Below are 25091 nucleotides of genomic sequence, written 5' to 3' on the forward strand. Positions count from 1 at the left end.
GCGCGGTGGTAGTGCTCTGTTAACGAGGGAGCACTTTTTGATGAGCGCTGATAGATTATGTATGGCACAATGACACATGACCGAAGATAGAAGCAAAAGAGGAGTAATGTGTGGGAACTTGGGGCCCGTTGTTCCATAGGATGGAAAAAGGAGCAAGGCTGGCCAGTTCACTAAACTCCTTATAAAACTGATGAGGAGGCCGAAACCTGAGAATTTTGATTGAGAACAGAGCACAAGTGGCTGGAGCAGATGAATTACTAAGCAACAAAGATTCTGTTTTTATACAAATATCCTTAGTGCAAAAACAAAAGAATGAAAAACCGTAGGGGGGAATAACGTGCTGAGTAAGCAGAATTGCCTCAAAAAGCTGTTCTAGCCACTCTCTTGGAGTAGGAATCTTAGATTCTGGTGTTGTGGATATGGGTCACATGTAATGGGATGGTGTGTTTTCTCTTATGGGGATTAAAGGTCATGCGTTGGTCTTCAGGATAAAAGCAAATGGTAATTTATTCATTTCATTCAGTTAAAATTTTCTGGCTGCCAGCTATGTTCTAGGCACCATCCTGTGTACTTGGAATACACAATACAAGACACTGCCACCTAATAGAAAAAGATACCACTTAACCATAAGCCACAAAAACAAGCTGTTTAATTGCATTGCTTTCAGTTTCTCTTTCAGTGAAGAGTAGATACTGCTGTCATTTTAGACACGAAATATTTATTTACCTAATATTACTGTCATCCACATTATCTTGTAGAAGGAATAACTAAAAGGTATCTTTCTTCACTCCTGCTTTTGTTTGCATTTTAAGGGTTAAAAGAAGGAAACAGAAATGTAAACAATTTAATTTTGTGAATATTCTAATAGTCTGGTATTCTAATAGCCTAAGTGGCTAGTAATTGAGGTTAGTGCAATTTATTGCTGACCACTAAACGTGTCTTTTAGTTTCAAGAAAATTAGTTTTAATAGTTGCCTAGGACAGGAGGTTGATTTGGCAGCAAAGTACTAACGGGAAGTTAGAGAAGTCAATAAAGGAAGTTTTTAGCTGGGAGAGAGTGATTATTCACTCCCATAGCCCCTGCATTGTTATCCATTAGCCACGATAAGAACCTTAGGGAATTCTGAGAGTGTGTCCAGGAAAGGATCTGTCAAACCAGAATAGTATCTCCTCCTTGAGAAAGGAAATAACCAGGGATTCCACAGCTAGAGGCTGCCAGGGCTGGTGGGATGGAGTAAGGACGTCTTGGCTGTCTCTTATACTCCACTTACAGTTTAAAGCAAGACTTTTTTTTTCTTTAATATACTGATGAAGTGTGTGTATGTGTGTGTGTTTGGGATTGGGATGGGGGTGCAAGGCTGGGGGCAGAAGATTTGGCAAAGAGCAAACTAACATTTATTTAATGCCTTTTATAAGTCAGGCACTGTGCCAGGTACTTCTGCAGCCATTAGCTCTAGTACACAAAACCCTTGGGGATAGGTATTATTGTGCAAGTTTTCCCAGGTGAAACAACTCAAGTTTTGAGATGTGAAGCAATTTACCCAAAGTTGTACAGATGACATGTGGTTAGGCCGAGTCCTGAAATCCAGGCAGGTTGTTTCCAAATGTTAACTGCTTGTCTGCTCCTGAAGGTGCTTTGAAATGTCTTAAGACTTTTTGTTAAATGTTTAGGGATGTATGGGTTAAAAAAAGTAGGTTCATGTTAAAATAAAAAGGAGATACTTCTAATTATAATCAATAGTATTTGTTATATACCAGCCTGTGTATGGGCTTCCCAGGTAGCACAGTAGTACAGAAAGAAGACACAAGAGATGCGGGTTTGATCCCCTGGAGTAGGAGATGGCAACCTGCTCCAGCATTCTTGCCTGGAAAATTCCATGGACGGGGGAGCCTAGTGAGCTACAGTCTATGAGGTTGCAAAGAGTCGGATATGGCTGAGGGACTGAGCGCATGCCTACAGGCTGCATATGGCATTATGCAGATATCTAAAAATAGTCAAGTAGGCTAGTTGCTGCCTTTCAGGGTCTCATGATCTGAAACAGATGATGTCAGCTTGGACAATATATAGAAGGAAATTAAAAAAGAATTAAAAACAATAGATGATGCAATAACACTGTGAATAAATATATATTTATACAGTGTGTAAGATTTTATGCTCATTGTTTTTATGTCCCAGGTGGAGTTTGCAAAGTATTAACTTTATTTCCATATAGGGAAATAATGTCTGGAGATTATTTTCTTTTACAGAGTCCTTTTTATAATGAAATACTACTCTCCTGTCCCTCCTGCATTGCCCCCAACACTAGTCAAGAGACTAAAATGTTACTTAAAATAGCAATCACTATCTCAATGTAAACAGCACCCTTATTTGAAGAGAATCATTATTTCCATTCTAAAGATGGGGAAACCAAGCCAGTGACAGGTAAAGTCACTTTTGTCCAGATTCTGCAATTCTCAGATGGCTGCTTCCCACCACATTTCAAATCTTGGCAGTTTTAACTGAGGCCTGCCCTAATCACCCTATTTCAGATTGTAACCTTTCCCTTCCGCCTTCATCTCTGGCCTTGGTGTACCTTTTCTTTTCTTTTTTGGTAACGCTTGCCATCTTACTGTGTAATTTTCACTGTATAATTTACCTCATTATGTCTATTGTTTATTGTCTGTCTTTCCAAATTCTTCTGCCTCTTCTCGTCTCCAGAGTAAAAGCTAGGATCTCTGTTTTCGTTTGGTGATGTATCCCAAGCACCTGGAAACCGTGGCAGGTATATAGTAGACACATGCCTTCTGACTTTACAGGCCGAGTTTAGTATAGTACGGTAGTACTGAGAGCATAACTTTGGTCTTATTTTCTTCCTGGTAACATACCTGCTAGACTTAGTCTAGTTTCTCCTTCTGTACTGGTTTACACTAGTACTGCGTAAAAAGAATCGGAATTCTTTTCAACTCTAAAACTCAGTGAGCCCCACATAAGTTAGTGATTATATTTGAATGGTTATGATATAGTTCTTTTCCTGCAAAGGGCCCTATAGTTACTGAGATGATTTTAGTATTATTTTAAGATTGATGGGGGAATTAAAACTGTAAATATGACTCATCCTGAGTAATAAAGAAAGAAATGTTTCTCAATAGAGGGAAGAAAAAAGGAATATATTCAAGAGGGAGCTGATAGAATGAAACCAAGGAACTGTATTTCATCTTTTCCTTGGTTCAGCGACTGTTAATAACCCAGATCCTTCCATTAGGTAAAGCTTTTAAACTGTAAGGAGGAGTACTCAGCTAGAATAATTTTAGCTAAAGAACAAAATAGAAGATACATACTTGAATCACTGACTCCCAATATTTTGGGGTTTATGAGTTAAGCTGGTTGTATGCCTGTGGATATATTAAGAAGTAGCAGTGTGCTGTTTGCATCTCTTGGCTTTGCCTGCGAGTTCACAGTTGGACTGGACAATCCCTGATGGGCTTTCCCTTTTTCTTTCTCTCCTATACCTCCTTATTCCTTTATGATTTTTAAACTTCATAAAAAGCTGCCCAATCTGTTCTCTCCAAACAAAGAAGGTTTATCCTTTGTAAATCACCCCTATAATTTACAGGCTTGATTATATGTAATATCCCTATATCATTAAAATAAAGCTTAGCCACATTCTGTGGCTTTTGTGTCTGCTCTGCAATTGCTGAGCTTAAAAACTCTTAGAAATAATTCCCTCTTGCATTCTCATATGCACAAGGCATGTGACGTTCTCTGGGGTATTATACTAATCATATTCTGGCAGATTTCTCTGGAGCAGATGCAGAAATTATCATACCGTTTTGCAGGGCGCATTCTTTTAGCCCCTTTAGTTTGGGCCCTGAGTCCGGTTTTTCTTGATGTTCCTTGAAGTTTTTCATATCCTCCCATGCTTGACAGTTTTGCCCCTGCTATCTCCTAAGCCTTCTATCACTTACCTCCTCCTCCCACCCTGCCTTTTTGTATAGAATTTATTCCTTGTGATGTGCCAAAGGCATCTATTTCACTGAAATGCCTTCTGTATTCCCCACCCCTGGGGGGATTAGAGACTCTCTTAAGATCTTTCACAACCTATGTACCTCTAGCACAACACTTATTAACCTGCCTGTTCATCCTTTCTAGTAGACATTCTCATCTTGACTACCCGCCCCCAGTATCCAACCTCGTGCCTGGCACAAATTGAGACTCAGTGAATATTTGACAAATGAATGAATTGAATGTGATAGAGAAGAGCATTCCTATATTCTGTAATTAAAAATAAAAAGTTTAGAAGTTATTTCTTTTGAATCCCTTTACTCATTTCTCTGACTTCTTAGGAGGTAAAGTTAGAAAGGAAAGTAGAGCTCATTTGGGAGATACAGAGGGAGGTGGGTAGGAACAGCAGCCTGGGTGGGTGATGGGGCTAAAATTCATGGGCCACCCATGGGGTCAGTGAGCTCACTGGGGCCCATTCAGAGGATGGATGAAGTGTGCCAAGGAAACCAGTGGGATGGAATTGGAACCAATTTGCTCTTTTAACAGGCTTCTTTGCAGAGGGCAGGGAGAGAAGGTAGCCTGTAGCTGTTTACCTTTGGTGCCTTTGTCCAGTTCCAGGTATCCCTGGGTTTTCTTCACTCTCTTATCCCTGTGCACGGAAGCTCTTCCTAAGGACCTTCAGCCTGGCCTGGAAGAATCCCAGTTGTGTCATCTCAGCTTTGAGCCTCTCCTCTTTGAGCCTCTGCACCAAGTTTTTCCACCGTCACACCTCCTAGGGACTAAAAATGAAAAGATATGGAAGCACTCTTGAGAGATGCTGCTATCTGTGTGGGATGACAAGTTCAAAAGACACTTTTCTGCTCCCCACCCTCCCTGTCATTGTTTATCAGTTACGTGGCCCATGGTTTTATAACAGCACAGTCTTAAAAATGTTCCTTCTGAGTTTAATTTCTTTCTTTTTGGCCTTTTAAGGATGTGAGTTGGCTTCGAGCAGCAAACTCCTTTTAGTACAGTCATGTGAGCCTTTCCATAAGTCGGCTACACCCATCCCACCCACAGGTCTGGAGACTTGTCTGCTTCCCTTTCCCTTAAAACCTTCGAACATTTTAAAGAAGTGATTGCACTGTAACTTACTCATTTAAGCCACATCCATCCTCTGCACCCCCTTACCCCTTTGTTGGGTGGACTTTTTATAAGAATTTGCTAGTTATTTCCAAAAAGAGCCCCGTATCTCTATTTTTAAAGCATAAATCCTGTATTAATTTTCAAGGAGAACTGATTTGGCTAGAGTTTTTTCAGATATGGGAACTTTTGACCCAAGGTCAGTTTTTCAGATTTTTGGAAGAGAACTCTGGGGTCCCAGAGACCATACTGACCAAATCTAGGTAAAGTTTCTGGTTTAGGACTGACTCCTGCCTCCTAGCCATGTACAGTAAGTCAGCCCTGTGACCCTTCTTCATCTGTAACATAAAAGGATTAGAGTAGATAATCTCTAAGAGATGCTTTGACCCCATTGATATATAATAGTATTAGCTAATATGTATAAAACACAGTGCATCAGGCATTGTTTTAAGTGCTTTTCCTTCTAATATAACAGTTTTATTGAGATATAATTTTCATACCATTGAATTTTATTTTAAAGCACACTATTCAGTGGTTTTGAGTATATTTATAGATATGTGTAACCATTACCACAATAAATTTTAGGTCATTTTTATATGACTTCAAAAGAAACTTTGTTCCCGTTAGCAGTCACTCCCTAACCTGTCCCCCACCACCCCACCCCGCACCAACTCCCTCTCAGCACTAGGCAATTACTCATCTACTCTCTCAATAGAGTTGTCTATTCTGGACATTTCATATAAATGGGAACACATAGTATGCTTCTTGTTTATGCATTATATTCCATTATATGGACTTACCACTTTGTATTTATCCATTCATCATGAAATAGACATTTGGGCTGCTTCTGCTTTTTTTTTTGACAATTAAGAAGAATGTTGCTCTGAACATTCTTGTACAAGTTTTTGAATGGGCATACATTTTCATTTCTTTTTGGTTTTACTTATGAGAGGAATTGCTGGGTGGTATGGTAACCCTATTTAATCTTTTCAGGACTGCCAGACTATATCCCATAGTGGCTGCACTATTTTATTAATACATTCCAACCAGCAGTGTATATGCTATGCTACGCTAAGTCACTTCAGTCGTGTCCAACTCTGTGCGACCCCATAGATGGCAGCCCACCAGGCTTCCCCATCCCTGGGATTCTCCAGGCAAGAACACTGGAGTTGCCATTTCCTTCTCCAGTGCATGAAAGTGAAAAATGAAAGTGAAGTCGCTCAGTTGTGTCCGATTCTTAGCGACCCCATGGACTGCAGCCTACTAGGCTCCTCCATCCATGGGATTTTCCAGGCAAGAATACTGGAGTGGGGTGCCATTGCCTTCTCTGAGCAGTGTATAAGGATTCCCAATTTCTCCATTACCTCACCAGCACTTGTTACTATCTGTCTTTAAAATTATAGCCATTCTAGTGGGTGTGAAGTGATAGCTTATTGTGGTCATGATTTGCATTTTCCTGATTGCTGATGCTGAGCATCTTTTCATGTGCTTATTGGCCTTTTGTATATCTTCCTTGGAGAAATGTCTATTTAGCTCCTTTACCCATTTTATAACTGGATTATTTGTATATTATATTATGGATATTGTATTTTAATTTTGTTTTAAGAATTCTTTGTATCTCCTAGATATATGATTTGTAAATATTTTCTCCCTTTCTGTGGACTGTCTTTTTACTTTCTTGATTGGCATTCTTTGAAACCCAGGTGGTTTCAATTTTGATTAATTCCAAACTGTCAGTTTTTTCTTTTGTGACTTGTGCCTTTGGTCATGTGTAAGACATCTCTATCTAGCCCAAATCTCATTTCCTCCTATGTTTTATCCTAAGAATCTTATCATTTTAACTCATACATTTTTTAGTTCATTTTTGTTTATGGGATGAGGAAGGAATCCAACTTTATTTATTCTTTTGCATCTAGATATTCAGTTGTTCCAGCACAATTTATTAAATTGTTTTCTTTTTTTCTGTCTAACTCATTTAATCGTTAAAACAACCTTTCAGGTAGGTCCTGTTAATTAGTCCAGAGAGGAAAGAAAGTTTAACTATTAAGCATATATAATATCTTGCCCATGTTCACTCAGCTACTACATGGAAAGTGTGAGAATTGAATCTAGGCAGTTTAACCCAGAGGCCATACTTCAACCATGAATTAACTCTTTCACCTATTTGCCTTTCTGCCTAAATAACTACATAGTGACAGGTAAGAACTCTCTCAAAAATAGTGATGAAAAGAAAACATTTTATTTCTTATATGTTATGGTTATGTTAAAATGTTTCTGCTTTCTTAATTTGTCTGTGGTTGGTGAATTCTTTTCATTGTAACACTGGCTAATATAAATTCAAATAGTTTGGCTACAAAGGCTTCATCACCTCCCTGACACCTTAGCCAAACATATTTAGCCTTGGTCACCAGGGAGATCAAGTTGGGATGGCCGGTATCAATTCTAGGACACCACCAAACCACATGGGTTTCTAACAGTGGTGGGCCAGGACCCATTTCTCTCCCACATTCTGAAAGTATCCAACTTTTCCAGAGAATGTTTCCATTTGAGAGCACTAGACCAGAAACAGGGACTTCAGTTGTTGTTCAGGGACGGTACTTTGCGGATCTATGGATTTGCTCTCACTTTATCATAATTTTGGGTGGGCTTAAGCGGTTCAGCATTTACCGACTCAATCCATTTGAAGGACTGTCGTATGATTAAACAGATACGAGTGCATGCTAAGTCACTTCATTCATGTCCAACTCTTCGTGACCCTGTTGACTGTAACCTGCGAGGCTTCTCTGTCCATGGGACTTTCCGGGCAGGAGTACTGGAGTGGGTTGCCATTTCCTTCTCCAGGTGATCTTTCCAACCCAGGGATCAAACCCTCATCTCTTATGTCTTCTGCACTGGCAGCCAGGTACTTTACCACTAACACCACCTGGGAAGCCCAGAAGATATTTGAGTAATATGATTAATTTTTTAAAAATCTGAGTCTATAAATTTTTTCATAGTCTTTCTCAAGCTTACTTAATGACTCATCTGCTTGCATGGACTTCTTAGCAAATACCCAGAGAAATAGAATTCTCTTCAGTCAAGCGTCCAATTATCTCCATCTTCTACAAAGTGATTTCCTTTGGTCTCTGGGTAATTTTTTTGGTTACTTGGTTCATACTCATGTACATGACTGCAACTATATTCAGAGAAACCAGCTGTGTTCCAGTGTAGCAGAGCAGATGTAGACCACCACAGTAGCTTCTGCTAAGGAATGAAGAAAGCAAGGCGTGATTGATGTCTGCCCACTCACCAGACTGCAGTGTCCTGAAAGCAGGAACTCCGTCTTATACTTGACTATACCAGTGCCAATGTAAGACCCGATATGTGTTTTGAGTAAAAGAGAGAAACTTAAGGGACATTCTGAAGAGGCGAAATACTTAGTCATATGTATTTCAAATAAGGGAATGTTCAGTAAACTTCCTCTGTTGTCTTAAAGCTGACAGTCTTCCATTTTAATAGTTAAGAGATTTGGTAGCAAGGAAAGAGACATAAAAAAGCCCAATGTATAAATTATATGGGACTTCCCTGGTGGCTCAGATGGTAAAGCATCTGCCTACAATGCGGGAGACCCAGGTTCAATCGCTGGGTCGGGAAGCTCTCTTGGAGAAGGATATGGCAACCCACTCCAGTATTCTTGCCTGGAAAATCCCATGGACAGAGAGGCTACAGTCCATGGGTCACAAAGAGTTGGACATGACTAAATGACTTCACTCACTCATAAATTATATAGGGGAACATGCTATGTGCAATTAGGGTGAAGTTCGATGTGCTAGTTTCAGTTTTCATAAACGGGAAAAATCAAGAGGAAGGAAGCAGTGCTATAAGTGTGAAAAGGAGGATGAACACTAAGAGTTGGCAAGTTTGGTTAGCAATAATGGCACCCCATATTCAGATGGCTTTTTATATTTATATTGTGTTGTCCTTACCATGTGGCACTTACAACAACCTCGAAAGACAGGCTGGGCAGGTGCAGCCAGACTTATTTTACAGATGAGGAAGCTACTTTGGAGCTTGTAATTACCAAGTATTAAATGGCTTATAAGCAGTGAGGTTAGAACTTGACCCTTATCTTCAGACTTTCAGTTCAGTATTTTTTTATGTCTCCCTATTCTCCCCCGTGATTTTCCCAAGAAAAAAACAAAAAGGAATTTAAATTTAATTAGGTAATCTTTTATTTGTTCTTCTCATTAATCTAGCATGGAGCTGGGGAAAATCTAATACCTTTTTTTTTAGAACCAGCTGTCCTGAGTAGACATTTATCTTCACTGGGATTTTATTTCATGAAAACACTTTGAAATACTTGTGAGGTAACTATGAAGGCATGTCATTGGCATAATGTTTCGCTTTAACTGTCTATGCCTGAGGCAAGAAAAGAGAGAAGATTGGGGGATTTTTATATGGTGAGTCTTGGGTTGACCATCTGCTGTCAGTGGAACTATAATAATGAAGTCAGTCTGTTCTGATGACCATGTCCTGTGGAGAAGAACAGATCGCATCATCTCTATGAGAATTTATCATTTCTTTTAATCCTTCTCTTACTAGGTTTTGAAGGAGTCACCTGTGAGCGGAATATAGATGACTGTCCTAACCACAAGTGTCAGAATGGAGGGGTTTGTGTGGATGGGGTCAATACCTACAACTGCCGCTGTCCCCCTCAGTGGACAGGTATGTATGGTGTGACAAACCATTCAGAATGGGGCATGGGTCAGTAAGCAGAGGCAGGTTGTTATTGAAGTGGGCCCCTTTTACAACAGTGTCTGTGCTACGTCATTGGGTATAGTGCTAACCACATATGTCCCCCTGTGTTCACTTAAAGAAATATTCTCACGGACATTTATTGGGCAGATGTTCTGAACTCAGTACCATGCTAAGTGCTGTAGGACAGCTGTCCCTAACCTTTCTGGCACCAGAGACTGGAAGATCTCTGGTGGAAGTTTTTTCCATGAACCAAAAGTGGGAGAAGGATGGTTTGGGGATGATTCAAGCGTATTACGTTTATTGTGCACTTTATTTCTATTATTATTACATCAGCTCCACCTCACATTTTCAGACATTAGATCTTGGAGGTTGGGGACCGTACTGTAGAAAATAGGAGAAAGAGCATTCCTGAAAGACTCTGAAGTTATTATCTGGCAAAGCAACACATTGCCTGGAACATAGTCGATGCTTATTAAATATCTGAGAGGAAAAGAACATAGTTAAATGCAAAAATATAAATATTCTTACCATATACCAACAAAAAGGTTAACTGTGTGAGATAATAGATGTGTTAACTGATCTTATTTCGGTAATCATTTCATATTTAATATGTCTATCAAATCATCATGTATATAGTGCTTAAACTTACACGTATGTTATATGTTAAATATAGCCCAATAAGGCTGGAAAAGGAAAAGAAACTACAACTTGTCAAGTTTCAGTGTAGTATCAATGAATATTCTAAATGATATGAAAAGATTATTAGAATACTCTTCCTTCTGCTCTTCTGTTATCAAGCTAAAAAAAACCCTGAAAATAAGTTGTACAGACGGGGAGAGTTCAGAGCTTATTGTCTGTACACAGAAATCTATCTCATCTTACTGTTATGACATAATTATGAAGGTTGGGCAGGTCCTGTTGAAGACATTATTTTTATGACACCTGTCTACATTTCTGTATTTTCCTTTTTTTGTATCCTTTTTTGCACATGGATTCTTCTGCCTCTGACATTAGAAGAGTAGATTTGGTTAAATTGACAACCATTTGGAAGTTTATAATGCTGTCTTCTTTTATTTTTGAAATTGAGTCTGTATAGACATTTAGTTCCAATTTCTGTTTGTATGTATTTATCTAACTGAAAATGGAGACAAGTAAGAACTGATTAAGCAATTAAGAACTGGGCCTTTTGGAGAGAAGCTGTTTGATTTAATATGGAAACCCAAGAGCAAGCTAATGTTATTAGGAAGAAGCTATAGTACCAGCGAAGGATTGCGTCCAGCAAGGAAGTCCAGATCTTGTATTGCTGTTGTTACTACCTGAAGTTCTTCAGCATCTCCGAACTGCCTTCCCTCATCTAAAGCAGCTAATTATTTAGAGTACTCTTTAGAGCCGTAGCCTATGAATAGAAAAAGACTAAAAGGGTTTAGAACTCCAGTAACATGATTTCCTGGAAGGGCTTTTCTGCTTTTAATCCCCAAACTGTCTGTTTAAAAAAATACTTTCCCACTGGGTTTCCCTAAAGTTGGACTTCCCCTAGAATTTCTTCTTGGTATCTTAATCCTAGGACTTCACTCCCAACGCTCTGGTCTTGCTGTCATATTCTCTCTTCTCTTCAGATTTTGCCATTTCTGTGGTGTTTTTTTCCCCCCCCCCATAGGCCATTTTTTTTCAACTTAAAAAGATTACTCTGTGATGACCTAATGGGAGGGAAATCCAAAAGAGAGGGGTTTATATATGTATATATATATCTGATTCACTTTGCTGTGGGGCAGAAACTAATATACTATACTCCAAGAAAAATTAATTAAAAAATAAATAGAAAAGATTACTGTAAAGTTAATTATGTGACAAATAGTAACTGGAAATATTTAATTTTTCTCTTTTTAATGATCCTCCCAGAAGTATTAGGCAGGATGAGATAACATGTTAGGAACTTGACTCACTCTAAGTCTCTCCCTTGCCCTGTGGGAGAGAGTTGCTCTGTGTGGTACCAAGGCTCCTGATGCAAATGAAGATTAAATGATAATTGTGATTTCATTGTTGATTTTTCTTTGATACCACAAATACCCTTTGAGTTCCTGCTTTGATATTAATTAGGAAAGCTCAATCTTGGGGAAAGGTTTCCCAGTGAAATTACATTTTACCAAAATTTCTTCCCCCAGGTTGTTTAATAGATAGATACCTTTTTTTCCCTATGAAAGTCCTTAAAAGATGTTTCTTGTTTCATGTATTTTTGTATTGTTTTTCTAGAGGGGATGGCAGAGATGATAAATATGTTTGGTGTGTCAGTATTTATTTCTTTTGACCTGCTGTCATATAAGGTACGCTTAGTCTTTGGTTTCCTACCAGTTTCCTTCCTCTTTTTACTGATGCCAGTCTTTGATTTCCAGTTGACAACCTTGTTTTTTTGTTTGTACCACATCCTATGTCTTCGCTTGCACCGTTTCCTTTTTAATACTCATTTATTTATTCGCTTTTGCCTGGGCTGGGCTTCATCCGTACCGTTCCCTTTTTAATGCTCATTTATTTATTCGCTTTTGCCTGGGCTGGGCTTCGTCCGTACCGTTCCCTTTTTAATACTCATTTATTTGCTTGCTTTTGCCTGGGCTGGGCCTCCGTTGCCGCATGGGCTTTCCTCTAGTTGCGACGAGCGGGATCTACTCTCTAGTTACAGTGCACAGACTTTTCATTGCAGTGGTTTCTCTTGTTATGGAGCACAGGCTCTAGGGCGTGTGGGTGCCATAGTTGCAACTCCCAGGCTCTGGAGCACTGGCTCAATAGTTGTGGCACACAGGCTTAGTTGCTGTGTGGGCATGTGGGATCTTCCCGGACCAGGGATCGAACTGTGTCTCCTGCATTGGCAAACAGATTCTTTACCAGTGAGCCGCCAGGGAAGCCTCACACCACTTCTTATCTCTAGATTTCTTCCTCACTCCTTTCCCTATAGTCCTCACCAGTTTTGCCTGCCAGGAGCAGATCAAATGGTTACCTTCTTCAGGAAGCCCCCCATGCCCTATCTCTAGGCTAAGTGTTACCTCCTGGGCTGCCTTACTACCCCCTACATTTCTCTGTGACAGTGCTCACTGCATTAATATTGGCATTATTCTAGGCTGGAGGTAATGGAATGGCGTCATTGAACTGTTGATGACAGCAGATACTAGAGCTCTTTATAGATCTTTGCTGTCAGTAGCATATAGCTGAGTTCCTCATTATCCCAGCCCCAACATCATTCTGAGAAGAGTAGAAAAATTGGGGATTGTAGGATTCCTATTTATATTGGTATTAGAGCTATAAATAAATTCACATAAATATTTTCTGCTTTGTCAAAATTAAAGAAATTAATGTGGCTAGGGGCTGAGAGTTAACTGATGCTTATTAGCACCTAAATAATGTGCTGATTACAATATTTTATTTTGTGTAATCTTTGCAATAACTGTATGAAGGGTAGAGTTTTAGCTATTCTTTTTACAGATGATAATAGATTTTCAGAAGGGTTAAACAATTTACTCATGGCTTATAATGGTTGGATTAGGGTTTGAATCTAAGCTTGTTGAACTCCAAGTCTGTGCTCAAATCTGTGGTCGTTTTTTTTTTTTTTTTAACTACAGATTGACTGACTCTATGAGTTATCTTTAAAAATATTTTTATTAAGGGCTTTGAGTCTTTTTTAATGGATTGAACATTTAATTTATAGTTTTATTATTCTAGGTAGTATATTCTGATTTGTCCTTTCTGTGTGTGTGTGTGTGTGTGTGTGTTCCTGGTTACTTAGAGATTGGAAGTTAATATTAAGTAAATGTTTTATATTCAGTCTGGTGGTTTTTTCATTATATTTCAAAGGCTTATTGCAACTTTGTTCAGAATTCATTTTACAATTTTCAGCTGCAGAGTTGAGGTATGAACTGTTTTGTCTGGCTTTTGACAAAATTGAGAAGGAAGGGTTGGAGCCAGCTAAGAGAGGAAATTTAGTTGCCAGCTATCTGAAAAAAAAAAAAAAAAAAAAGGTTGGAATTGTGTAGTTAAAAAAACTTAGGTATCAGTTTGGAGTAAATGGAGATTTGGGAATTGGCCACATTTTTAATGAGAAGAGCCTGACAGGTACCATGTTATTTTCATAAGTTCACCTACAAAGGCAACTTTGATCTTTTGTAGCAAGTTCTAGACTTCAAGATGACCAGAAATTTTTTCCAAGTTGACTCATGGTTTGATTTGGAATAAATGAGTCATGTTGCCTTTCTTCAGAAGCTTTTATTTACTGTTCACAGAACTGCTATCTCTTAGTTTCTTACGGAGATATTGGGAAAATATATGGTGCAGTTAAAAAGCTTTTTGAGCTTTTCATTTATTTAGCAGACAGTTATCACGTAAGACATTTCAGGTCCATGCTGTTTGATATGGTAGCCACTAGCCACATCTTGCCATTGAGTATCTGAAATATGACTGGTCCAGACTGAGAAGTACCTCAACTGTAAAACACTTGATTTTGAAGACTCAGTATGAAAAGTTAAATATCTCACTAATAATGTTTTAAATATTGATTAGATGCTAAAATGATAATGTTTCAAATACATTGAGTTAGATAAAATATAATATTTAAATTAATTTTACCTTGTTTTCCTTTGTTTAAGTTCTACCAGAAAATTTTAAATGACATCTGTATCTCTAGGGATAGTTCTATTTGACAGCATTCCTTTGATGCAGGGAGGTTCTATGTAGAAGCATCCTCTTTGATCCTGAGTGGCAGAGGGAAGGAAACTATCCTCAAGGGGCCCTTGTATTGGCCTCACTATGGGGAAAGTATGATGGTTTCCATGTCAGGTGTGGACAGAACTGTGTCCAAGCTCTGTCCAGAGTGCTTTTACCTGATGCGTTGTCTAGAATAGTACTAATTTGTACCTACAAAGGTTACTACTGTTCCAGACAAAGTAAAGTCCAGGTGGAAGAAAGAAATTGATGTTGGGAGTTGGGGAAATGGTTTACTTTTTAAAATAGGAATCTGGTTATAGAGGTAAGTCAGCAGTTAGATGTTTCTTTAGGAAGCAGAAGTTTACCTAAGAATTTGATGAAGCCTGAGCACCACTATCTATACTGTTACCGCATTTGGCTCCAAGCCATCTTACGAGAGCAGTTCTGCTCTGGCAGATATCCATTTAAGAAAATATAAAAGGCCCCCAAATTAATCGAAGCCATGTAGACTAATGTTTTGTCTACATAGGTTGTTATTCGAATTTTCCTTTAAAGGTTCATTTCCTTCAGAATTAAAATTGACTCTAAACTCAACTCACGAATTCCTCTCTGGCAGCTTTTGGTTTTGGGTTCACTCCTAGGGCAGACGTGATTTATTTTCCTGTGCTTGTTATTAACCCAGAAATGTAATTTCAGCTCGGGCTTGGAATCGTGCTTTGGGACACTAAGCAGAAGTGAACAATGGAAGTTAGGTGGACAGGAGTCAAATAAAACCGACCACATTTTCTCTCGGCTCTCCTTTATGGCAGGATGAGCCTAAAGTGTTAGTTAAGATTCCCTTTGCTGTCAGTTGCTCCAACTTAGCAAAAAATTTTTGGCATGAATCAGAAAGTATACATACTGCCAGAGATGGTGTCTGGGAATGGAGTCTTTCCATGCTATATTTTCATTTAGAAATCAGTGCTCCAAAGCTGTTCTCCAGAATAAGGCTTTTCTCCAAACTAGTTTTCTGTGTTTTTAATACTATAGAAATGAAGCTCTTTGGTTGAGAGTGGAAACTAAGTATATCAGGGATTGCAGACATTTTTTTCACTTGTATTCTGCATGGAGGAATGGAAAAATGCATCTCCCATTACAATTTATCTGCTGTCAACTTGATTGTGGGGACTTGAAATTAAGCCTGGGTTTTGGAATTCTGCTTCCCCTCCCAATTTCAGTGTGCTATCAGTTGGGCAGACTGCCAAGAGTGTTAACCTGAGGCACTTTCATCCCAGAGGTCTCAGAGCTGATTAATAGTCATGTTAGTGGGAACAGGGCTGAGTAGTTACTATAACCCAACACAAAATGCAGGGGGTGAGACTGAGGGATCTTTTCTGTCTTCATGTCCATGACTCCCTGCCTGACTTTTGCTCGATCCCAGAAAAGATACAGTTTTCACTTCATGTTGTAAGGTAGCTTCAATAACAGATATTTGTTGAATAACTAACAGTTATATCCAATACATTATGCTAGATGCTATGAGTGAGTGAAGTTGCACAGTCGTGTCCGACTCTTTGCGACCCCATGGACTGTATCCTATCAGGCTCCTCTGTCCATGGGATTTTCCAGGCAATAGTACTGGAGTGGATTGCCATTTCCTTCTCCAGGGGATCTTCCCGACCCAGGGCTATAAGAGACACAAAGAAGAAATAAATCAATTCCTCTCTTTGATAAATGATCACATTCACTAGGAAGAAATAAGAAAGTCTACACATAGCCACAAGAGAAGTTAATAAGTAGGAGTGATCATGAGTTCGAAAGAAGCATGGATAGGACTTGTGGACCATCTGAGTACTTGGTTGGGTTAGGGGGAAGATTGAGAAGAGCTAACATCTATTTTTAAATGTGAGTAATGGGAGAATATGGAGACCTTTGACGGAGATAAGGAAATAGGCTAGAGATGATGATGAGTTTGAGGTGAGTTTTCCAAGTGAAAATGTTCAGCAGTAAGACCTAGCAATCAAAATAGAGGTAGGGGTTAGAGATTCAGACTTTGAGTCTTACTTTTGGTTGCCTGGGAAGTCTGTAAGGAAAGTGTGTGGGCTGAGAAGGCCAGAGGGTTTGGACCTGTTTGGATCTTAAGTGTGCACTTCAGAAGTGAGGCAAAGGATCTAAAGAAGGAAGGTGAGAGAAGGGAGGACTGAGAGTTCGGAAGAAGCTCTGCCGTTGTAGCGTCACTGAGTCAGGAGTGCATTTCAAGACTATGCCTTTGGCGCAGCTCTATATGCCTCTGTTATAGCACCTGCCCTGTTATCCTGATCTTATTTATATGCTTACCTCACATGATACACTCTTAGCCTCTAGAGAATTAGGAACCTGTCTCACTCATTTTAGCACTTCTAAGACCAGTGTTAACAAATGATGATAGTGAAAGAATGGCAACCAGGAGACTCAAATATTAATGTTAATTGCAGAGAGTTAGTTAGAATTTTTGAGGTCTTTAGAAATCTTCTAAAATGGAGTTTCCCTGTAAAGGAGAGAGGAAAGCCAGATTGCAAGAGGTTAGAGAGAAACGTGGGTGTTGAGGGAGGAGTAAAGGGAGAAGTGGAATAGGTCACTTATTCGAATTTTGTAGGGGTAACAAAGGGGAGGGGGAGGGAGAAAGAGAGAGAGGGGTACTGTGCAGTAGCTTCAGGGGACAGAAACTCCATTCGTGTGACCAACCCTAGAACCTTGGCTAGACTGAGAGTTAAGGCAGCTAGGAGGGGTTGGTTAATGAAGTGGGTTATTTAGGAGTGCTTTACTCTTTCCAGGGCTTTCCTAGGGGCTCAGACAGCAAAGAACCCACTTGCAATGCAGGAGACCCTGGGTTCAATCCCTGGGTCAGGAAGAGCCCCTGGAGAAGGGGATGGCTACCCACTCCAGTATTCCTTCTGAGAATCCCACTGACAGAGGAGCCTGGTGGGCTGCAGTCCATGGGGTCACAAAGAGTCAAACATGACTGAGGAACTAACACTTTCACTTTTCATTTTACTCTTTCGAGTTTTAGTGGGAAAAATTAGGTGAGCTGGTTGTTGGGAATGGGAAAGAAGGGTGATTGAAAGTTATAGTCAGAGAGTAGAAGTACCAATTTGGGATCTTGGGAGTTGGAACAATGAGTATCTTCTAATGAGATCTGGAGCATGAGTCTGTTTGTGATAATGAGTAGATGTGGAGGTCTATAGAGTTGAGGAAAGTGAGAACTCTTGGCTTAGGTGACCTTATTGGTCCTCAACCCAGATGTTGATTTCATGGGAGATGGGAGACCAAAGAATGAGAAGATAAACCATGTGTTTAAGTAATTCAAGGACGTAGAAATTAGTCCTTGAAGACAGTAGAGGTGAAATGATTTGAATTATATATCATGTTTACTCAGTTGCTTCAGTCTTGTGACGCTATGGACTGTAGCCTACCAGGCTCCTCTGTCCGTGGGTTCTCCAGGAAGAATACTGGAATGGGTTGCCATGCCCTCTTCCAGGGGCTCTTCCCAACCTGGAGATTTAACTCACAATGCATATTCTGCATCCCCTGCGTTGCAGGTGGATTCTTTACCCAGTGAGCTACCTGGGAAGCCCATAAAATATTTAGTGCTTTTTAGATTTTAAAAGGTATACATGTTTAGAATAATTTGGATTTGAATCCATCTTTCTGCTTTTCTCTATCCAAAATGAAACTATATCCTCTTTTGTAAGGTAAGGAATGAGCATACTTTTACTTCTTTTAATCTTCTCTTAACTCTCCAGATTTTGTTATAGGATCTGGGATTTTAATATTTGTATTATAGTATTATTATTGCTCAAACTTAAAGTGTTACTCATGTTCTTTAACATTACTGATATTCATACTGTTTTAAAATTCAGTTTATAAGACTTTAGACCTAGTTATATGTGTAATTTGTTCTGTGTTAACTGGTAGTGCATTTATATCACAACCTTCTTACAGACCTCATAAATATTTGAAAAAATTTTTTAAGTTAGTTACCTTCATACACAAATGGCATCATGTATAGATATTGAACTCTTGGGTCACGAATTATATTCTTATGAAGTTCCTAGACATTATTCCTTTGCTTCTTATAGTGAGCATTACAGAGAAGTCCAATGTCTTCTGAGTTATTCTGTCTCCCTCTCTTTCTATCTCTCCTCCTTCTTTAAAATCAGAACTTTAACCAGTATTAGTATAGGCATGTTTCCTGTCATTTTTTTCCTAGTCTTTTTTTGAGTTCTTTGGCTCTGCAAACTTAGGTTCAGTCTCATCTCAGAAGAAATCATTTCTCATTTGTTTTTTGTGTCTTTAGGAATACCTTTACACTAGGTCTTCATTCTTCCCCAGAGCTAAAATCTTTTCTCTCGATATTTTAATCTTTTTTCCTTTGCATTTCATAAGAGCTTCTTAAGCTTTTTTTTTTGCATAACTGATTTATTTTTCTTCTTTGTCAGCTCTATTGTTTATAGTTGCCAATTCTGATTTGTATTTGAACTGCATTCTTATTTTCTGATAATATTTACTCATTCTGTCTAGGTCCTCTCTATTTCTGCCTTTCTCTCAGCCTGTCCCGTTTTATCAGAGTATCTTAATATCTTTTGAAAGATTGTATAAACTGTACACATACACTGCATGTGTATAAAATTTTTGAGAATATAGAACCAATTCTTTCTATAATGTACTCGTTTCAGGAAGTGTGTATTTTTCACTTGTATGCTTTTCATCTACATTTCACATGGTATATTTACATCTTTATATTGCAAATGTTCTAATGAACACCAGGTTGCTGTTTGTTTGTTTGGCTTACTCATTCTGCTCATTAGTAATGCCTTGCCATAAATAGAGTAGTCTGATTCTCTTTGGAATCCCTGGTATAGTTAGTTTTTGCTTCTAGGGAGGTGAGGGGCTCTGTCTGTAAACTGTTAATAACCCAGCAGTCCAAAGAGGTGGGAGAGAGCCAGAGTGTGTGATTTTCCTCCTAGCAGGAATGCAAAAGCCTAGTACCATTTTTTTTATCTGGGTAGAGAAGCTTCTGTGCCAGGCATCAGTTCTCCATACAGTGGCTGAGCCTGGTTGCTCTTTGGTGCTGTTGCATCTGGAATTTGCTCCAAAAGCACCACAGACTTTTTTGATGCTATAGAGACCACAGGAGCCCTGGGGCTCCTCAGTGCTTTAAATTGCTATTGACCTGGAATGGTGGGATGGAGTTCTATCCATTCTTCCCACAGGAGCAGGGTGGGCTTTCTGAAACACAAATTGGATCATGTTATTTCTTTGCTTGAAATGATTCAGTGGGTCCCCCTTGACTTTGGATAGAGTTCCAAGGCTCTGCATATAACTACCTGTCCAACCTTATCTCCACTGATATGTGCCTTATAATTAAACCACAGTGGGTTTTTTCATTGCCTCAGGTGAGCCATATTTTACCTTCTATTCAAACTTGTACACATACACTTCCTTCTGCCTGAAGTACCCCACACCATTCTCCTACATTCCTACACAAACTGGTTAACATGTAGAGTCTTTGTCTCTCTCTCTCTTGCAACAGTAATTTACGATTTATTCAGCTGTAATGTACCTATTCTGACTTTAAGGTGGCATCACATGGCATACTTTTGGGTCCATTCCAGAGATTCCTGAGGTCACTCTTTATTTATCTCTGTCATTTTATAGATTTGTGCAGTCCCTGGCACTCAGGAGTCATCAGGGTTTGGAAGACATAGCATTGAACCAGTGGATAAAAAAAGAATTTCAGAAACAGTTGAAGCAGGAGGACATTGTGATCTTAGAATATCAATACATATGCTGCTATTACTGTTAATATTTGGATGATAAACTCTTGTAAATGCAACTTTAGGTGGTTTGAAGGTGGAATCTGTAGGAATATGAATTTTCAAAACACACACAAAAATACTGCCTTGATGCAGGCTGCCATTAGGCCATAATCTTGGCTTAATCATCCCCCACTTGACCTGCAGGACATAGTTCTTCTGTGTTCTCTTGCTCCGTGGTCCTAAGGCAACATGTATGTATTACTGCACTTCTCACCCTCTATTATAATTATTTGATAGGTTGTAAAACCCTCTTTTGTCTGTATATTCTGGGTAGAATCCACAACTGCTCGTTTACCAGTTTGTATAGGTCAGGCCTGGCACATAATTTATACATATTTGTTGAATGAATGAATGGAGCATTAAATTTTCTCATTGTTCTGGCCCAACATCATGCCTCCAAATTCAGGGCTATCCCTGGGTCCTGTCAGGGTCTCTTCTCCTTACTTCCCTGAGATATATTAGTATCTTTCTTCATCGTGGACCAGGTCTGTGCTGTCTGTAAATCTGGACTAATTTTGTATGAGAGGATTACATTTGACTATCATTGTAAGCACTCATCACAGTGTCTAGTACCTAGAAATAGCTGAATAAGTCTATTTTTACTATTTGAAGTCAGTAGCACCACTAGGAAATAAAAGAGTGGCTCTTTGCCTGTTTACCTTCATGCAGATGGAGGCAACTGGAAGAGGAGGGTTGCTTGCCTACTGGGATGGAGTCTTTAGGGAAATCTTAGGTTTCAATTGAAGAAGTAAGGTACTCCAACAATGTAGAGTCACCTTGAGACATAGTTGAGGGATTAAGGTCAAAAGGCCAGATAAATTTGGTGTGGTATAAATGAGATGGAGTTTAGCAGCTAAGGAAGAGAGTGGAATGAGAGACATGTATATTGATGGGGGGATGTAGATAAGGGGATGATGAAAACTTTGGCAGTATGAGTAGAATAGAGTAGAATTCCTGTTCTACTAGGAATAGGAGTCAAAAGATGACTATTGAGTTTAGAATGATCTGAGTGAGGGGGAAAAGAGCAAATAAAATTTGTTTAAACAAATATTTTGATTACTTCTCAAGAAATACTATTAGCAAGGCACTATGCTAAGTGCTAAGGATTCACTGATGAAGTAAATGGTACCATCCATTTCTCCATGGAACTTGGAGCATGTGTCTAACATGTTTAGTGAGGAACACAGGCATAAAGCATGTAATTATCTATAAGATTTTGAACTGTAATGAATATCTAGTGGGAAAAGTAGAGGTTATTTGGAGAACATATTAACAGGCAGAACTATCTGAGTTTGGAGTCAGCATGTACTGTCTTTCAGCTGTGGACAGTGGGTATGAATTATTAGGGGATCATGGAGCCTAAAATGCTCCAGGTGCAGGGTCCTGGGCAAAGACCCATAGTAGGTAAAGACTGTGATCATGTTGAGAAATGATGAAAAAGCCAGAGTGCCCAGCACTAGTCATATTTCAAGGGGAAAGACTGGAGTGGTAGGCAGAAAATGTAGAAAAGATTTAGAATTTTATGCTAAGAGTAATGGCTTGCCTCAGAGGGTTTGAAAAGGCAAATGGCACAATCCATTATCCATGGTGAGGTCAAGTTGGTGATCTTTAGATACTGTATTGATCACGATGCAGGGAAACCAGGTTTTTGAGGAGTCTGGCCAAGATGATGGTGTCTAGGGTTAGCAGGAACATTCACCGAGATTCTTGCATTTATCTGCATGTGTATCTCCTATGCCTACCATTCCTACAGGATCTTGTTAGACACTTGTTGCCCCAGCCTCATAGGCACATTTGTGTGCTTGCACATCAGTGCAGGCACACAGTCTCTCATCAGGCAGACCCTATAGACTCCAGTGTTTGTACAAAATGTTTCAACCATCTTTGGCCCTGGGAGGTTGACGAATAGTCAGGCTTGTCCTCTGCCCTTTCACTTCAGGAGAGGAATGGAAAATCTCCTGTGTGTAGAGGAGAAGGTTTGTAGGACAGAGGTTAAAAGAATGCCCTGCTATGATAGGAAGAGATGAAACTGCACACCTCAGGAGCCTGAGTGACTGCTGGCTGGGAGGATATATTGGAGACCAGACTCTCTTGATTTAACCAAAGAAGAGGAGGCAGAGGGTCAGGGCAAGGGTCAGCCAGGCTCGTTTTTTACATGTTGTTCATATGGTGACTGTTGCAAATGAGAACTGACCCTTAACAGGGCCACTGATGTGGTAAAAGGTTTTCCCACACACTTCACACTTGAGAGACGACTGGGAAGGGCCAGGGCTTCTTCCAGAAGTGCTAAGGCTCAGTGATCATTTCTTTTCTTTCCTTTCCGCCCTTCCTCCTCTTGTTTCCCAGTCACTTGTAACTCAAGTCAGATTGATGTTTTGTTTGTGGTGTCTTGAGAAAACCAGAGTGAGCTGTCTGTATCGTCATGTGTTGCAGCTCATAAAACGGTGTCTTGTGTAGTGGTCCTCAGTTAACATGGCCAGAACTTGATGCTAGTGAGGCTCAGGTCAGTTTCCACTTCAGTACAGTCCTGTTGGGTTCACTCTATTTTCTGCCACACATGCTGCTCATCATCTTACTCATTCATCCTTTGCTTTTAAGACCATAGATGGCGGCAGTAAGAAAAGATCATTATGAAAGTGACCCCACTCCTACAAAATCAATGTAGTGTACTCTTTTTTCTTGTTTTCCTTTTATAAAATTTATTTTTTGATTGAAGTATAGTACATTTACAATTTTGTGTTAATTTCTGCTGTACAGCGAAGTGTTACAGTTGTACATATGTATACATTCTTTTCTAAATTCTTTCTCATTATGGTTTATCATAGGATAATTGAATACAGTCCCTGTATTATAGTAGAACCTTGTTTTTTATCCATCCTGTGTATAATAGTTTGCATCTGTTAACCCCAGACTCCCTTCCCCGCCCGCCTTTCCTTTGTCAATCACAAGTCTGTTCTCTGTGTCTGCAAGTCTATTTCTGTTTTGTAAGTAGGTTGATTTGTGTCTTATTTATAATTAAAGTGTAGTTGACCTACAATATCATTTTGGTTTCAGGTGTAGAGCACAGCAATTCAGTTATATATGTGTGTGTATATATATTACATATATATACACACACATACACACACATATGTACATATTCCTCTTCAGATTCTCTTCCCTTATAGGTTATTACAAAATATTGAGTGGAGTTCTTTGTGCCATACAGTAGGTCCTTGACATCACTAATTATTAGAGAAATGCAAGTCAGGACTATAGTGAGGTACCACTTCACACCAGTCAGAATAGTCATCATAAAAAGTCCACAAATAATAAATGCTGGGGAGGGTATGGAGGAAAAGGAACCTCCTGTACTGTTGCTGGGAATGTAAATTGGTACAGCTGCTGTGGAGGAGACTATGGAGGTTCCTTAAAGAACTGAAACTAGAGCTGCCATATGAGCCAGCAGTCCCACTCCTGGCCACATATTCAGGGAAACCATAATTTGAAAAGATACATGCACCCCAGTGCTCACTGCAGTACTATTTACTATACTCAAGACATGGAAGCAGCTTAAATGTCCATCCGCAGAGGAATGGATAAAGAAGACGTGGCACAAGTATCCAGTGGGCTGTTACTCAGCCATAAGGAAGAAAGAAATAACGCTATGTGCAGCAACACAGGTGGGCCTGGAGATTAGCATAGTCAGCCAGACAGTTGTTGTTCAGTCGCTCGGTCGTGTCTGACTCTTTACAACCCCATGGACTGCAGCACGCCAGGCTTCCATGTCCCTCACCATCTCCCGGAGCTTGATCAAACTCATGTCCATGGAGTTGGTGATGCCATCCAATCGTCTCATCCTCTGTTGGCCCCTTCTCCTCCTCCCCTCAAGCTTTCCCAGCATCAGGGTCTTTTCCAGTAAGTTGGCTCTTCACGTCAGGTGACCAGAGAAAGGCAAATATCATATATATCAATTATATGTAGAATCTAAAAAAGTATGAATGAACTTATTTGTAGAACAGACATAGAAAATAAACTTTACCAAAGGGGAAAGGGGGATGGGGGAGATATAAATTAGCAGATTGGGATTAACATACACGCACTCCTATATACAAAATAGCATGCTTGTTTTTCTAATGGTGGGTTAGTAGTATTGTCTGTAGTTGAAGTACTGCTTAGATGTTTTGCTCTTCGCATACATTGCTCAATCCTGTTCTTCCCTCAAGATAGTTTTGAAGGCTAACTTGAAATGTTGTGATCACACACCGCAGTGTTCCTTTTCAGCACTCAATTTCCACTTTTTAAGTTTGTCTGTTTCTTTTTATAAAAAAGTTACCTATTTGTGTTTGGCTGTGCTCGGTCTTTGTCGCTGCGCTGGCTGTTCTCTAGTTGCAGCGTGCGGGCTTCTCTTATTCAGAGCACAGATGCCGCGGCACATGGGCTTCAGGAGTTGTGGCCGGCGGACTCAGTCGTTGCGGTTCCCAGTCTCTAGAGCACGTGTCCAGTAGTTGCGGTGCACAGGCTTAGTTGCTCTGCAGCGCGTGAGATCCTCCCGGACCAGAGGTTGAACTTCTGTCTCCTGCACTGGCAGGTGGATTCTTTACCACTGAGCCATCAAGGAAGCCCAAGTTTGTCCATTTCTAATTCTTTTTCTAACTAGCCTTGTAAACATGGATAAGTCACTATACCTCACTGGTCTTGTCTTGTTTGTAAAATGAGCACGTTAGATTGAATCTAAGGTCTGTTTCA

The 25091-nt window shown here is 39.6% G+C and overlaps 1 protein-coding gene and 1 pseudogene across 1 annotated transcript in view; one reads left to right on the plus strand and one right to left on the minus strand.

Annotated features, from left to right (window-relative positions):
• The window catches only part of NOTCH2 (notch receptor 2), a 173132-nt gene that overhangs the window by 79382 nt on the left and 68659 nt on the right, over window positions 1-25091 (plus strand). The window contains exon 6 of the mRNA XM_068960510.1: window positions 9685-9807. Coding sequence (XP_068816611.1) covers window positions 9685-9807 — 123 coding nt within the window. The remainder of the gene's footprint in view (window positions 1-9684; window positions 9808-25091) is intronic.
• On the minus strand, window positions 20130-20489 carry LOC138073539 (ubiquitin-conjugating enzyme E2 D3 pseudogene; annotated as a pseudogene).

This window comes from Capricornis sumatraensis, chromosome 2 (assembly GCF_032405125.1).
Source record: "Capricornis sumatraensis isolate serow.1 chromosome 2, serow.2, whole genome shotgun sequence".
Taxonomy (NCBI): Eukaryota; Metazoa; Chordata; class Mammalia; order Artiodactyla; family Bovidae; genus Capricornis; species Capricornis sumatraensis.